The sequence below is a fragment of the Scomber japonicus genome, chromosome 8 (genome assembly GCF_027409825.1).
Source record: "Scomber japonicus isolate fScoJap1 chromosome 8, fScoJap1.pri, whole genome shotgun sequence".
In the NCBI taxonomy this organism is placed as follows: Eukaryota; Metazoa; Chordata; class Actinopteri; order Scombriformes; family Scombridae; genus Scomber; species Scomber japonicus.
The window spans coordinates 2,594,997-2,612,267 of NC_070585.1; the positions used below are offsets into that span (position 1 = coordinate 2,594,997).

The 17,271-nt window shown below is 39.7% G+C and overlaps 1 protein-coding gene across 1 annotated transcript in view; it reads right to left on the bottom strand.

Annotated features, from left to right (window-relative positions):
• Positions 1-14,384, bottom strand: part of gfra3 (GDNF family receptor alpha 3) — a 54,815-nt gene extending 40,431 nt beyond the window's left edge. The window contains exon 1 of the mRNA XM_053324503.1: positions 14,254-14,384. Coding sequence (XP_053180478.1) covers positions 14,254-14,293 — 40 coding nt within the window. The 5' untranslated portion in view covers positions 14,294-14,384. The remainder of the gene's footprint in view (positions 1-14,253) is intronic.
• Positions 14,385-17,271: the final 2,887 nt, after the last annotated feature.

The window sequence follows — 17,271 nt, forward strand, 5'->3', positions numbered from 1 at the left end:
GCCTTCAAGAGTGTACAGCAATTCCAGTTGTCTTAGATATTACTATGCTATAAAATCATTGTGTGCACACAGAACTCGAAATTAATACAATTCAACCACAAACTAGTGTAGTAACCAACTATTTTCTGTTCTTTAGAATTGTTATATTGAAAAATATTCAGCAAATCAAACTACAGCTGAAATATAGAAACAAATGTAACATTCAATCTGTAATGATCTGTCTGAATCCATTACTATTACACTACTACATATGGATTATGTTTTGCCCTATTGCCCCTGTCAATAAACTGAGCAATATAATACCAACTCAAGCTCTTCTACCTTCACCTTCTACTAGCATGTTTTCTATGGTATCAACATTTTTTTTTACTATATCACACTATCCCCATTAACAGTTGAAGTTCATAATGAGCACAATCTGAAACTAGCTATAGTTTGTAATTCAAGTGTGCAGTGTCTTCCGCCACAATAAAACTTTGCCAGCCACAAACTGATGTTCTATTTTTGAGTACCCCAGCTCTCCCACGCCTTCTCTGTCTAATATATTCCCAAAAAGAAGCAAACACACCTGCGTCATGACTCACCTCCACCCTGCTGCGCAGAAACACCCTCCTCTGAGTTCTTACCCTGCAGTCACATCACAGAAGCTACACCTGAGAGGTATCTCCACTTAAAAATGTAAACACTTAAAGATGGACTGTGCCTCTACATCACTTTATAAGGAGCCGTCATAGACTGTAGAAACAAGGGTGGTGGTCTTTCTTAAAATACATATATCTGTCATTATTTTCTTGTTCTTTCACTCTAGCATGTGTAATAATCACATAGCAAAGCAGATTCCATTCCTCAAAATTGCATAAAAATAATCAAATCAAATTGTTAGCAGCAGCAGTTATCAGCAAACCCCAGAATATTATTGTACGAGCCTCTAGGTATCTCTGTGATAATTCGTCATGTTGTTTCGCAGCATTTTTTAATAATTAGATGCTAAAATCATAACAACATTCCATTTCTACATAGCACATTTTAAAAATTCTATTAAAACAATCTTATCGGATTGTCATCAGCAAACTAACCTCCACCACCCTCCACCACGAATAGAACCTGATTCTGTGGGTAACGCTGGAGTGAGTCAGCACCGTCGTCGTCAGCAAAAAGCTCATCAGTGGACCTTGAGTGGGATTGTTTGGTAAAAGTAATAACTTTAAGGTTTAAGGAATTAACTTTCATTCTTTATATCTTTGCTAAAACAAAATGGAGGAAACCAGCAGGTCACGCTGATGAAATAATCATGACATCATGTTGTGGAGGGTGCAAACAGTTTGGTTTCAACGCCATAGGGGTTTTTGCTGCCATTTAAAATATCAACTTCCTGCATTAACATTACCATGACTAGGCCTGTCACAAGAACTACATTATCGACTTATTGTACAGTAACATAATTATCAACATCATCATGTCTATATATGGACTAATTTTTATGATACATGGACATGAGCTTGATGCTTTCTTTACCTCAATATTGCCACACTTCACATTAGCAGCTAAGAGGCTATATTATCATTATATCAGTGGTATAAAATGACAATAATATTGTTTATTGCGATTATTTCTGAGACAATATATTGTTCAACAAAAGTGGTTCTCATGATGGACGTAACCATGACAAATCTAAAATTCAGGCAAATGAGGCATCACGAATCAACAGAACGAGACGATTCTACCATGTCCCAGCCAGCATGTCCATGTGGGCCCCACATGGGTTAAATGTGGGCTACGTGGGTACTGAGTGGGCTTGAACTGTGCAAATTTTGCAGGTCCCATATGGAAACCCACGTGAAACCCACGTGGGTTGACTGTATGAAAGGGATGTAAGTGGACTAAGCGGGCATGGGCATAAACAGGGCAGATTTTATCGGCCCCATATTGTTTCGAAAACATGGGCACCACATGTATAACTCACCCAGTTGAGCCCAGTCAGAACCCACTTGAAGCCCAAATGGACAAACACAGGTGGGGCCACCATGGAAACTGTGGACAAACCCACTTGGGACCCATATTTGCAGCCCAAATTTAACCGTTATGGGGTCCACATGGACATGCTGGCTGGGGTGTTGTAGGATTAGGGTTGTGTTCCTGTTAATTCGAACTCCAATTATATAATAGTTTGACAGAGCAATAAATTAGAAAAACAACTCATTGATGTCAAGAGATGGTTTCCCTTCATGGTTGATGGCAGGAGTTAGTAGAAACTGAAGCCGAGTGGAGGCAGCCTGTGATTAGAGGACATCTCAGGATCACAGCATGAACTCTGACTCTCTATTCTGTGCCGCCATAGTAAAAGCTTAAGTTGAGAGCCAATAATTGGGAGTCTGACCTTTTAACAGAGCAAAAAACTTCATCATATTGGTAAAATTAGTTCTGCAGCACCAGGGTAGGTCAACCAATCTAATATTTTTTTTAAAAAAGCAGTGGGAGTGAGAGCATGTGGAGCAGTTTGCAGAAAATGACCGATGCAAGCAGAGCTTTGGTTCACCCCCTCTGCTACTTTCTGCCTGCAACCCAGTGCTCTTCCCTCCCTCGCCTAAATTAACCAGAATAATTCACACAACAGTCAGTGTGTCACCTGCAAATTTCTAATCACATTTCACAGACAATCAGAGACTGAACCACCAAGTCTCTACATTCTCATTTCCCTCGCTTCCTTGTTTATGAAAAACTGAGGTAATAGAGGAGGCATAATTAGTGTAATTATGATCAAAGAGCACAATAATGGATACTGTCTGAATGGTTGCAAAGGTCTCAGACAGTGATAAATGCCTCCTATTTTCTTTACATTTTGCAGAGGAACTCCTGTTGTGTCGATGTGGGTTACAGTAAAGCTGTTGCTGCCTCTGTTCCCCCGTGTTTTGGCAAGGGATCTCGTCAGCTTGTGGGTTTTTTTTTACAAATTACATTCAATCATGACGAAAAAAGGGCTCTCGCACAGTCAGACAGCCAGCCGGTCATTTTTTAACAGTTGGTGGGGGTCATGATCATTCTTTAAGACAGACAGTAACCACCACGAGTGTTAAGCCTTCCACTAATGCAAGAAACACATGAAAATCCCCAAGAACTCCAGTCGTATTGGTGGCTACATATCAGAACTCGGAAGACTTCAATATTTACAACCTGGCATCTTGAACATCCACAACACAGACCACAAATGAGAGCCAGCTGACAGTGACGACAGTAGAGACACATTGTTAGCTGAAGGCAGCCAAGATTACAATAAGATCAGGAACATCCAACACACGACTTTTATCTTAGTTCCCTCTAGACCCACTTTTATCATGTACAGTATGCAGCTAGACCTGTCATGATAACTACTTTTAATGGACAATAAATTGTCTCCGAAATAATCGCGATAAACAATATTATTTTCATTTGAAGATCATTTTATACCACTGATATAATGATACATGCAGCAGTACTCTTGCATAGTGGTGTCTTTATGTGGAAACAAGTGCTTTGGACACAGGCATGACCAGAAAATTATATGATTTCACAATTTGATATAATGCCTCATATTCCCCCTCTATACATAATGATATTTAGACTTTTCTACAGCGTACACAGGACACTACAGATCGAGATAAACTATGGCAATGTGAGGGTTAGGTTAGGTTAAGAGAAGGAAGGGAGGGGCATTTGTTCGGGAACATATGTTTTAAGGAAATGTACTGTAGGAAGGAAATGCAGAAGATGACTGGAGTAAGAGGGAAACAGGGGTAGACACCCGCATGAGTAAAGGCAAATAAGTATTCACAGGATTTAACAGTTCAGCAGCAGTGAGTTTTGCACCAAGCCTTTGATTCACCATAAAATCCAACCACGACTATTAGAGAAATGACCTGATGGAATCACATTACACATACATGCCATGCTTTAACAGCAATATAAACTTTAATTCTTTCCCTCACCAATTCAAAACTTGCATGGTCATTCTTCCTCCGAGCATCTTTACAATGACGACTGTTAAAATCCTGTAGCTGCTGTTTGTATGTGCTGTCAGTTTGAGTAGCTTTCCTTCAAAAATCAGAGTTTCAAATTTGTTTTCTAAAAGACAATCCACTTCATTCATGATGGCAGTTACTTTCCAGCATAACTTCCACTAAGCCCCATGTGGCTTCAAGATTATGCCACCTGCTTTTATTGCCAAAGGCTTTGGGTATATGTATTGCTGTTTTCCTGTACTCAAAGCATTTGATGTTATGAGTCACAATAATGACGTTATCGACTTATTGGACAATCACATAATTATCAACATCATCATGTCTATATGTGGACTTATCATATGATACATGGACTTGACCTTGATCTTTTTTTTACCTCAATATTTCCACATTTCACATCTAAGAGGCTATTCATGTCACATTGGCTAAGCAAGTAGTGTCCTCCATTCCTCACTGTGTACATCCTGAGTGGAGACTGTAGAAGAATTAAAACATAATGACAGTCTGTGTTTATATGATTATATCAGTAATATAAAATTATCTTCAAATGACAATAATATTGTTTATCGCGATTATTTCTGAGACAATATATTGTCCAACAAAAGCAGTTATCTTGACAGGCCTAGTTATGAGAGTGTCTCTGTCTCCACATAGCAGTTCATGAATGACATAAAATACTTGGTTGCTGCTGTTTTTTATAATTATTCCAATATTTGTGGTCAGTGGCTTGATACAATAGGTTGTTTTTAATATGGCATAACAAGTCATTATCTTCTCAATTACTCAGTGACACTGTTTTCCAGCAGGTGGGGGTCTGCCAGACTTTCCACAAATGACCTATTACCACAGTTCCTGTAACACCTGGGAACAGACTGCGATGTTTAATATCAGTGGAGGACACATCTAAACTAAGTCAAAAGGATTTGTTTTGGTCAAGTTTGACTTCAGCACACCAGTAGCTGAGTCAGGGGAAAGTAATCTTAATGTGAGTATTAGACGGCATCCTGTCCATTATCCACCAGGGCAAGCTATCTACTGAAGTTCTACAAAATAAACCTCCAGACTGACGTGGTTTGATCAGGTGACTCCAGAACAACACATAGGAGCGTTTTTACTAATCTTGTGCCCCTGTCAGCAGTAATCAGGACATCATTTATCTGTGCTTTCTGAAGCATTATAGATCATTGTTAAAAAGTAATGTTTTATGACGTGACAACACTGTGGTTAAGGTCTGGTTAAGTTAAGGCACAAAAAACACTTAAGGATAGACCATGGTTTGGGTTCAAATGATGACTTGGTTTGAGACACGTGGCGTGGTTCAAAGTTATTACTTCTTAGGATACCTTTGTAGTCACGGCTACAGTAATAACCACAGGGTTAAGGTTAGAGGATGATCGTTGTTCAGTATTTCTTTTGTTTTAATGTCCTAACTTGCAGTTGGAAACCTGAATCAAATCCATCCCTCCTCCTCTGGATGTGGAAATCAATACACGTATATAGACGTCATCTGAACTGCACCACTGCATTGGGTCATAACTACTTCGGCCACTAGATGGCACCTGTCGCTCAAACGTAATTATATGTTGTTTTTGGGCGACTGACATCTAGTGTGTCGTTTTTCTTGGTAGGACAGTTTCTATTTGCTACTTACACTAACATACTGGATAGAATGACCAGCTGCAAATATTCAACGGAGGAATCCTAAAGATTTAGTGGTTCTGACCTTTCCTCTAATGTCACTATAAGGGTTGAGTTTACTCTTGTATAACTGAAACATCTACAGTACATTTCCATTAAATAAGCCACCTTCAGGCAAAATTAAGTAATGATTGTCATGAAATTTGCAGATCATCAACAGAATAAACACACATACATGCATATTTGATTAAAATGACCCCATGGCTTCTACTAGCACCACCTTTATGGTTGGTACTGCTATAAGAACAGCAAAATGCCAGTGTGTTGTTCATTTCATCTAACAGTTTATTATGGGTTGTAATGAATATTGCAGCCCCAAGCAGAGCTTTAAACCTTGAGTCTTGTCCACATAACAACAAATACATTTTTAATCTAGATTTGGTTCTAAGCTATACTCAGGCTGGAAGTGTTTACTCCTCACTTTGGCTCCAGCTCTAAAATGTGCATCTGGCATGAAAGAAAGAAAATGTGTGTACATATATTTTTTGTTGGCAAAGAAAGACAAACATTTTTTTATTCATTCAAAACATGTTTTTGAAAGTTTTAGCAATATCCAAGATGTATATATTTTTCTACTTGGGCATAGTGGCTCAATGGTTAGCACTGTTGCCTCACAGCAAGAAGGTGTTGGGCTCAATACCTGACTGGGGCCTTTCTATGTGGTTGAGTCTGCATGTTCTCGCCATGCTTGCATGTGTTTCCTCTGGGTGCTCCAGTTTCCTCCCATTGTCAAAAAACATGTTTGATGGATTAATTGTGACGAAGGCACTGACATAGATCTAGAGTTGGTCCCAGGATGCTCCACTGCTCCTAGTACTTAGGATGGGTTAAATGCAGAGACTGAATCTCACTGTACAACTGTATGTGTGACAAATAAAGTACCTTTAACCTTATCTTTTCTGAGCTGTTTATTATTTATGTATAACTTTATGTATTTCAGTTATGTTTATTTTAGAAATGGGTTAAATGTATATTTTCCCCCTTGTTTTAGCACAGAATTCCTGTGTGATCCTGTGCTGCAATGTGCTTTTTAAATTTATGATAATGCCAAACTCTCCATATAAAGAGTATACAGTGTGTTTCTGTACATATTTAGGATTTAAAGAGTCTTGTCCCAACCTAAGCTAAACTAAATGTCTGGCAGGGGTCCTCCTGCCAACAGTGAGGGCGGTCTGTCGGAAAGACAAACTGGGGATTGTGGGTCCAACCACAGATCTGAAGCCAGTTTCTGACACATCTGTCATCATGATAGCAGATGGGCCTGAGGTCAGGCCGCGGCTGACCTGGGATCAGCCCAGGCTCTGACCACAGAGAGCAGCCGTACCTCCGGGGACCTCTGAATCGTGTCCGACACTGAGGTTTGGGTGAGGACAAACACACGTACTTTCACACACACACGTACTTTCTCACACACACGCACACACACACACACACACACACACAAGCAGCACTCAATCTAAGGCTTGTTCACACACTTAGCACACACACACTCACACATAGCCAAGGAAGCATAAGCCAACACACCATCTGCCGCCCCTGTGTTTGAGTTCCAAATCCCAGTTATCAACAAAACACACAGAAGACCTCCAAACTACCCCGTTGGATACACCATTCCCTTTGAGAAGAATGCTATCACACACACACACACACACACACACACACACACACACACACACACACACACGCACCACACACACATATACACCTTTGCATTCAGATCAGATGAAACCAGGTGGATGGAGGCCAGGTAAGTTGCTCATTTTTCATTAAATGTGACAGAAGAAAAAAGACGGATTTCCCTCACTTCTTTTACCAAGTTCATTCACCTCACACACTTCTAATCCTCTTCATCTCTTCCTCTCGTTCCCTCTCTCTGACCCAGGATGATGGCCTCTCCTATTCCGAGCAGTTTTTTTACACTTATCATCAAAGCAGGTTTATGATGCTCATTTCTCTGGCCTCATTGCTCTTCATAGACGTCATCGTCTGTCACTGGAGATCAATACAGATAAGACGCTCTCTTTCTCTCTCTCTCTCTCTTTCTCTCTCTCTCTCTCTCTCTCTCTCTCTCTCTCTCTCTCTCTCTGTGCCTACCTACTGGAAGGACTCCTGTTGTTCAAAGCACAAACCCCTGCAGTGCCGTGGAATCAGCAGTAATAGGTGTGTTAGCACGGTGAGATAGGCACACAACCAGCCTATACTTTGAAACACCTGACACCTGTCTCTGTGTGTGTGCGTGTGAATGTGTGTGTGTGTGTGTGTTCTATTTTCTCTAAATGGAGCTTGTGCGTTTAGATGAGGTAATGTCTAAGGATAGACCACTATGTCACATCATTATATCATCTGCCTATAGTTTTTCTTTTATTTCAACTCCACAGATTTTTCACATAAAGGTCAGTTTGCACATCATGAAGACTACAACTCAACCTGTGAACGCAGTTAACAGTATAATATCCTCTTTGCTCTGGGGGAGATTCTGGCTATAGGCTAAGAAAGTAGCTCAGATGATGTCAGAGTGATGTCATCAAGGATTATCTCAGCATGAGTTTGTAGACAGAGTATTTTTCAAAACATAGCTTGAAATCTTGGGTATTTGATGTCTGACTAACAGTGAGATGAAAGAATCAACACCAAGCTCGAATCTGTCCGTTCAATACAAAGCTACAGTTTTCTTCCTGGAGTCTCCATTAGTTGTTTAGACACTGTTCCCAGCCAAGAAATAGTCAGGCACATGTGTAGCGAATTGATGTTTTCTCACTTGGGTTTTTTGAACAGATGAAACAAATGAGCTATAACATGTTAGTTAGCTTTACAGTAGCCGGAAGGTGGATTTATATCATTTTTAAACGTCAGACTCAGCCAGATGAGCTGTTTGTGCTAAGCTAAGCTTCATATTCAGCACACAATGTTGAATTATCGCTTTAATAAAAAAGTCCAGGTTACAAACTGAACTCTAAGAGTCTAATGTAAAGATGATATAGGAAATGTAGGATCCAGTATGTTCAGATCATAAACTATTTTCACACATGAACTCTAGACAGTGTCAATGAGAGTTGCCCTTTCACACATATAACACACAGCAGGTGGTTGTTCATGTCAGACGTGTTCTCACCTACTGGAAATACTCTGTTTGGTTTAAGTGAAGGGTGCAAGAGGCAAGACATGATGCAAAAAGTACAGTGTGGGTGTAATACAGTGTCATCAGAAATAAAAAATAATGTATTTCACCTAAAATTACATGAAGTCTTCTGTCCTATTAGCACTAGCTTCACAACCGAGCGTTCAGGTCCAGTTGAAACAATGTAGCTTAGCCTGTCTGGTGCACAAGTTGCATGTTGCATGTGATGTATATATATATACATATATATATATATATATAGATACATATATATATATATATATATATATATATATATATATATATATATATATATATATATATATATATGTATCTGAAGCAGCTGTGGATGAGAAGGGAGTTGACTCCTGGAAATAAAATATATTATATATATTTAAGTTTATGTTCTGTTTGTTCAGCAAGTGTTGGTACCTTCTCTCTCACTGCTGGATTTTGTAGCACTTATGTTCAGCGAGCAGTTGTAGCTCATTTGCTCACATGCACTGTCTGATTGACTTTGTGCTCAGGAGCTGGCAGAGTAAAGTCTGTTGAAAGTCTGCTCTGACTGATTTAAGACATTTGCATTCACACATACAGCTCCTCCGTGTAATGTCCGGAACATTTCAGGTTTGAAAGGAGCTTAAAAGTCAGGACATCTCAACTTCTGCTTCTTTGATTTTGACTCCTCCTTTGACCAACTTTACTTTATTGGAAGTGTAACTCTAAATCGTTGGAGTGCACCTTTATTCTTTCACAAAGTAATTCAAGAACGGTGCTTACATGCAAATCGCAAAATGGTTACACCAACACATTCCACAAATGATTGTTTGCTAATTACCGATAAATGTACTGAGTGCTTCAAACATCTGCATGCTCATCAATGAGTTACACACCCAGGCCTGTCACCATAATGACATTATCGACTTATGTTACAATAACATAATTATCAGCATCATCATGTCTATATATGGACTTATCATATCATACATGGACATGACCTTGATCATTTTGTTTGACCTCAGTATTGCCACACTTCACATTAGCAGCTAAGAGGCTATTCATGTCACATTGTTTAAGCTAGTAGTGTCCTCTATTCCTCACTGTGTACATCCTGAGTGGAGACTGTAGAAGAATTAAAGGTAAATAACCCTCCAAACATAATGACAGTCTGTGTTTTTACAGATCTTCAAATGACAATAATATCTTTTATCGTGATTATTTCTGAGACAATATAATATAATATTCAATAAGAGTAGATATCGTGACAGACCTACACACAACTAGAAAATATCATGTCATGTTACAAATTGCAGCTTACATGTTGCAAACTTGCTCCACTACTTCCCTGATTTCAAAAGAGGAATACAGCGTCTTGTAGTATAAATGCTTTTTAGATCTTTCAGAACTCTGGAACAAACACTGATAGCATTTTTTTTTCTTGCCAATAAATGAGTCAAGTTGAAACATCCCAAATTGTCCTAAGACACCAACATATATCAGACTGGTAAATGTGTATAAAATAATGACCAACACATGAAGAATGTTATACTTCCATACTTCTATATGTTTCAGTAGAAACATCATCCAGCTGCAGTTAGGAGCTGGACCAGCTGATTTTTATATGATACGGTCAGACGGTGTGGTTTAAGGTCATTTTAACAGCCATGAAGCAACTTCAGGAGGAACAAGATGTTTTTAGGAGAAAGTAAATATTCCCTGTGGGCAGCTTCCAAAGTATCGGTATCAGTATAGGCCTTCAAAAACCCACAAGTGCCGTCTACGCAAAATGAGCCCTGTCACGCACCCTCCCACCCCCAAAAATACACACAACCACGCACACCTGCCTCTGCACCGATAAGACGTCAACCACCGCCGTTCCAAATGTGTTTGCACACCGGCGTCGGTTGACTGCACTTCCTCATTGAACGACTTGAACAATTTATTCTGACGCGCCGCTGAATCCGAGGGGGAATTTAGATTGAGATTGAAAAAAAAAAGGAAAATCAGACACGACCTGAAAGCCTTGTGGGAGTGGAAGAAGGAGGAGGAATGGGGGGGGGGGGGTTAGAGAAGGCTGGGCAAACCTGAGGCAAAGAGACAGCAAGATATATGAGCCTGTCACTCAACATTACAGTGTCACTACAAGCTGGACAATCATTAACACAGCTAATGAACACAGCGGGGCCACGCTGGCGTACAGACCACGCTCACATAAAGCCACTGTGGGGGAATTTCATTAGTGCTACAACAGCAGCACTGATATAATTCACCAACTCCTATCCAGGGGTACGGTGCTTTTACCCCAGAGGGTTCTTCTGCTGTGGAAGAGCTCAGATGACTTGAAAAGTAGAAATAATGATCTTATTATAAAGAATATATCCACATATGTGTGTTTAGGAAGGAAATAAACACACAAATATGATTTCAAATTGCAGTGACGCTAATTGAAAGTATATTTAATCCTTATATACTGTTCATATTCTGACTCCTAATTAGTCTCTAGACCAATTCACATGCATTAATTCCTCATCAATCATTATTATATGTTAAAATAATCTTCCTGTTTGATTAATAATGTGAAAAAATACTATTTTATGGTCCAGGAGAACATTTTATAGAATATAATGAATACAACATGTTTGAATGCTGATTTTTTTTAAATAAACACAGGTTAAATTTATACATTTGCATATATACAGATGTGTATCAGCTGCACAGAATTTAAAAAAAAAAGATGTACTTCATTTCCATTTTTGTGTACTGTGGGTAAAAAAAGTCGAGCTAAAAGAAATGTGTATATGGTGTTTTTACAGCTCTCAAATGTAAAAAAGGGTCTAATTTGACAGTACTGTATGTAAGGGTTAATGTAATGGTATGACAGGCTGTGGTTGGTTGACTGCACAATAAGACCGCAGTCACACAACAACCTCCGTAATAACAAGCGCTGCCATTGAAACCTCATAAAAACCAGTTAGGAAAAAATCTGACAAAAAGCAAAAAGCTGGATAAAACTGGATAAATGTTCAGTGTCTGCTACTCCAAAAGCTTGTAACATGAATAGAAACTGGACCGCAGTTACTGACAAAAAGAAAATAAAGAGACAAACAATTCCAGGATCGTCATAAGTCAAGAATCAACCTGAGCCATCGTAACACTATAATCACTGATATAATATACAGGGCACACCACCAATGTAACTCTTATAACACAAAAATAAGACAATGAAAGATTAAAATGCCTTGTACATATCCTACCTTAATGATTTAACAGTATGGATGCACAACTAACTAAAACTGAAGCATCATCCTGTTTAAACTCCTCCACCGAAATCATGTCAGGTGACTTTTTTTTTTTTTTGGCATCGCATCAGAGTTGAAGTAAGAAAACATGCTAATAGCCAGACATGGGCGTGTCCTGTCTGTCATAAATTGTTGGTAGGTGCTCTCTCACATTGTCAAGCCCTCCAAATCTCATGAAAAAAGACATAAAATGAGCCTTGTGCTTTTGTCATTAATAAACTTCCATATCTGCCCCCACAACCAGCATGTGTTGACCAATCTACTGCTTTTATCTTATCTTACATCCATTGGAAGGATTTGCATAAACTCTTTATTGCGGGTGATAAGAGATATTTTTCACACACTGACCTTTTCATTTATGGTTGGAGGTTTGACCACAGCTGAATGTGCTGTAAACAACCCTTTGAAAGACGTTATGGTGCTGTAAAATAAAATAAAAAGTCTTTCTTTTGGTTTTTCATTTACAAGCTTTTAGTGGCCACACACACACACGCACGCGCGCGCACACACACACAGGCACACATGCACACATGCACACACGCAAACAGATAAAGAAAGGTCCTATAATAAAGGTAATCCTCATCATACACACAACAGCAAGTCCACTGATTACAAAATGATCACCATGAAGCCGCCTTAGAGAGACACAAGCTCTGCAAAGGTTCAATTTCTGTTTGGTTTGAGATTTCAACCAAAGTGTCTCAGTGTGTGAATCACAAACTAATACAAGATATTATTTATAGAATTATGATGGACTTTAAAACCATCAAGAATCACATTCTCAGTGCTGTTTGAATTGAAATGTTCTCCCATCATCCACACATAGTCACGACTCGTAGTCATTAGAAATGAGAAAAAAAGGCATTTAAAAAAAGAATGTCTGGGGTCAAGAGTAGTTCAGCTGTATTTACATTTACTGTGAAGTTGTGTAAAGACAAATGCAAAGGCGTCTCTGTGGGGATCTGTGAAGGCGTATGAAGGGGACAAATATCCCCTAAAAAGATTAATTATGCTTTAATTGTCTCTTAATCCACCGTGCCTGATGTGCCTGCTCAATTTCATGTCTGAGTCTTCCCTTGGTGCGCAAGAGACACGGAACAAATGCACCTGAAATAAAGTGGATGAGCACAGTGATTATTAGAGCAGATGGAGGAGCTACATTCAGGGTTTGTCTTTAAATACGGAGGATCAAATATACAAATTTTGTGTTTGTTTATTTGAGGACGTACCACATCTATGTTCCTCTTAATCTACATGACATATTTAATATGAATATTTTAAGGTGTACGATTAAAACATTCTAACATTTGTGTTTACTCATTTTATCAGATTTTATACATTTTTTGCTCCTAAAAAATGAACTTTTTGGTTTTTAAAACATTGAATTTCCTCTCTGGATTTTACAAATGTGCAAATGTGTCATAAATATGTCACTTAGTAATCACAATATTAAAAAAAAACAAGAACTGATTTTAAACACACTTACTTTAAAACACTGTATGTATGAAACTGTATTTTATTCTCATAAATCACTGGATTCTTTGACCTTTAAAGCTCCATATCAAGCCACACGCTTCATTAAAAGAGAATTCAATATTCAGTAACAATAAAAAAAATGTTTTTAAAAGGGACCAGCACGTATCCTCACAGAGGTCTTGACACCTATCTGTCATCATGTTTAAAGTTTGAGTGCTTGGAGCTGGAAGGGCGTAGCCTAGTGGCGTTTGTGACGAAAAATGTCTCACATATACAGTATTATCTTCCTTTAACTAAAAACACAGAACTACAGAAAACAGCTGAATTACTATTGTTAAACAAAACATAAATCCTACTGGAGGATTTAAGCAGCCGTACGAAACATGTTTCACTCTGCTGGAAAGTTGAGAGGAAAAAGAAACACCTCTCCACATCCAAACGAACAAAAGAGCTGCACCTCAGATAATAAAAAAGAAAGCAGAAATATCTCTGTTTACTTTGAGGGTGAAATGTGCAGCAAATGAAACAATTCCCACTCTCCATCATCATCATCATCATCTCCGTTTAAGTTGCGTTCCATCCAGACAAAGAGTGTGATATAACACTTTCACCAAACATTCAATCTTTCAGTTCATTTCTATAAAAAAACAAAAAAATTTGGACCTACCTGTGAAGAAAAGACCAAGCACAGTCCACAGGAGGATCATGTTTGCCGTGTTCGGGACAGCAGGAGGGGGAAACCGGGATGTGTGACGGGACTTGGTGCGTTCTCGGCTGGTCCAGCAGCACCACTTTGCGCCCCGCAGACAGACACCCAGCCTGCCGCTACATTCACCACACCGGCACTCTCGGTCCTGTCTGTCCGTCTTTTGTTCTCTGCCTGCGACGGTAAAGTCCCCCTCAAGTTTCAAATCCCTCGATGGAAGGAAGGAGAAGCCTCGGAGGAATGTGTCGGAGCAAATTACGCGCCGGAGAGGCAAACCTCTGTGAGTGTGTGTGAGAGTGTGTGTATGTGTTTTTGTTTGTGCCAAGGCTCCAGCTTGTTCACACCGAGCTGCTTTGGAGAAATCAACTAACTGGATGGAGGAAATGTCAAAGCGTCACCGGCTGCGGCTCAGCTCTGCCCGCGGACAGTCATCACGACGCGGCTCCGCTGGTGAAGGGGTCCCGGTACATTCTGCGATCATGATGCTGACAGGCAGAGGAGGCTGGGGTTATTAACTGGTGATATCCCTCCTCCTACTCTTCCTCCTCCTCCTTCTCAGATCATCATCATCATCATCATCATCATCATCATCATCATCATCACCATCATCATCACCACCTTTAGGGATAGTAGACTATTGCTACCAAGGGAAAAATAGCCCTACTGTGTTTTGTGTTCTTTATAAGTGTGTAGATATTGTAAGTTTTTTTTAGTTAATTTAATTCCTGTTACCCCAAAAGACTCTTTTGAAGCCTTTGAAGCATTTGATGAGCCTTTTGAAAATTGCACCCAATGGCAACATGTTTATTAATTTTAAAAAATAAACTATTTGTATTGATACAAATTGTATTATGTTGTAACTGAATATAATTTCCCCAAAGATTAAATTGATTCTTCTCAAGCATGACTTCCATCCAGCTGTAGTCTATTTAAATAACATGTTTAATGGTTTGAACGCTTTAGAAAATCCTTCTACTCCCAACAAAATCAATGAAGTCTCTTACAGATAAGAGTTCTTTATGAATTGTTTTAAAACTCCATGATAAAGTGCTTTTTGTGTCTTCAGATTTTCTGTGCGGAAACATCAGGCAGCCTTCATACATCTGTAGACTTGATGCTTTATGTTAGGAAGTCTCTTAAATAATATTATTGTATAAATAAAATCAAGGTCATGAGTCGCTCCCTAACTGCAACTTATAGCCTACAGCAGTGTTGTTGCCACATATGAGTGTTATCCACTGGTGTGCAGTCAGCGGCAGCAAGGCTAGCACTGCTAGCCCTGTGAAAAATGTTTTTTTCAGTTTTTTTCTATAATTAAAAGGTCATTCTGAAATGTATCTGGAGTCAATTACTTGTTCAGTATGCAACTTTATCCAGAAAACGAATGGTTATATTTTGTGGAGCTCAAATCTCCTATGTCCTATAAAGGCATCACAGCGCGTTGGGTCAGCAGTAGTTGCATTGCTCGCCTCTGATCGAGCTGGACGCTGCTATTGGGTGCGTAACGTTGAGTGACCGTATCTTCAGCCAATCAAATTTTGATGTGCTATTGACAGAACGCCCTATGTCAAGCAGAGTGCTGGTCTCTGGGCGTTGTCATTCAAATGAGCTCGGCTGATTGGCCCATGGACAGGTGTGTGATGGCCCACTGTTAACAGCAAGATCGGTAGATAAAGATATGATTGCGGACCTGCAAAAAATGGAAATTATTGGTAGAGGAAGACCAACGCCTAAAATGGACTCACTCACTCAATCCAACAAAGGATTTGTGCTGCATTTTACGGCGGGAAACTAGCAGCGGTATGACTGGTTGACAGCTAGCTCAGCGCACAATAAGCTGTTCTGCTGGCCATGTCTGCTCTTCAGTACAAGCCCAGGTACATGGAATAGAAGTGATTTTAGCAGCCTTAACAGCTTCACCAGGGCTGCTGTCAAACATCAGGTCTGTGGTACATTTGAAGGACGTCATAAAGCGATTCATCATGAAGGATGCAGGATGGATTTCATCTAATCTACACGTAATCGGTGAGTGTTTTTTTTTTTTTTTTTTAACTTTCTCTGGACCAGATTGACGCTGCTGTTGGGCAAATCTCTCTCTCTCTCTCTCTCTCTCTCTCTCTCTCTCTCTCTCTCTCTCTCTCTCTTTTTTTGTGAAGTAAATTTAGAACCGTGTTTGGAGCATGTTTGTGTCTGTTATCGAAATGGATTTTATTTTTGAAGTGATTTAGAAGTTTCCTCTAAGAGTGCAGAGCAGTCGAGCAGTATGTGCTGTTTTTGATGTTGTCACATGATCTGATGGATGCTGCACAGTGGGGTCTTGTACTGTTGCATAATAGTGACCTTACATTGGATTTGCAATGTGTATGTATTGAAGGACATAGGCCTATTTGTGTGCGGCTGCTCTGTTTGCATACAATACTTTCTTTTGGGCCGGGGGGGAGTTGGATTTTGGTGCTGGCCCTGTCTGAAACACCACCGCACCCTACTGGTGTTATCTTAATATATTGTACTGTCGTAAAATGAATTGTTTTAAATATCTAATATACAAACACTTGTTATTTTAAAGGTGCATTGTGTAAGACCAACAAGATCCCAGTCAGCATGTTCATGTGGGCCCCACATGGGTTAAATGTGGGCTACGTGGTCCCACATGGTTTCAGTAACATGGACCCCGCATGTGAAGTCAACGTGGGCTGACTGTATGAGCCACATAAGGGATGTAATGGCACTTTTCCACTACACAGTTCCAGCACGACTCGACTCGGCTCGCCTCGCCTTGGTTCCAGGAACGACCTTTTCCATTACAAAGAAGTACCTACTCAACGTGGGCAGGGTCGTCATAGCACGGCTCCGCGAAACTGACACATAAACAATGGAGGACATGGAGGCGATGGTGTACTTGCTGCTGTATGTGACTTTCTGTCACGCACAAAGCAACAAAACAGTAACAGTCGTATGGCTGTTACGCTGTTGCCGGTA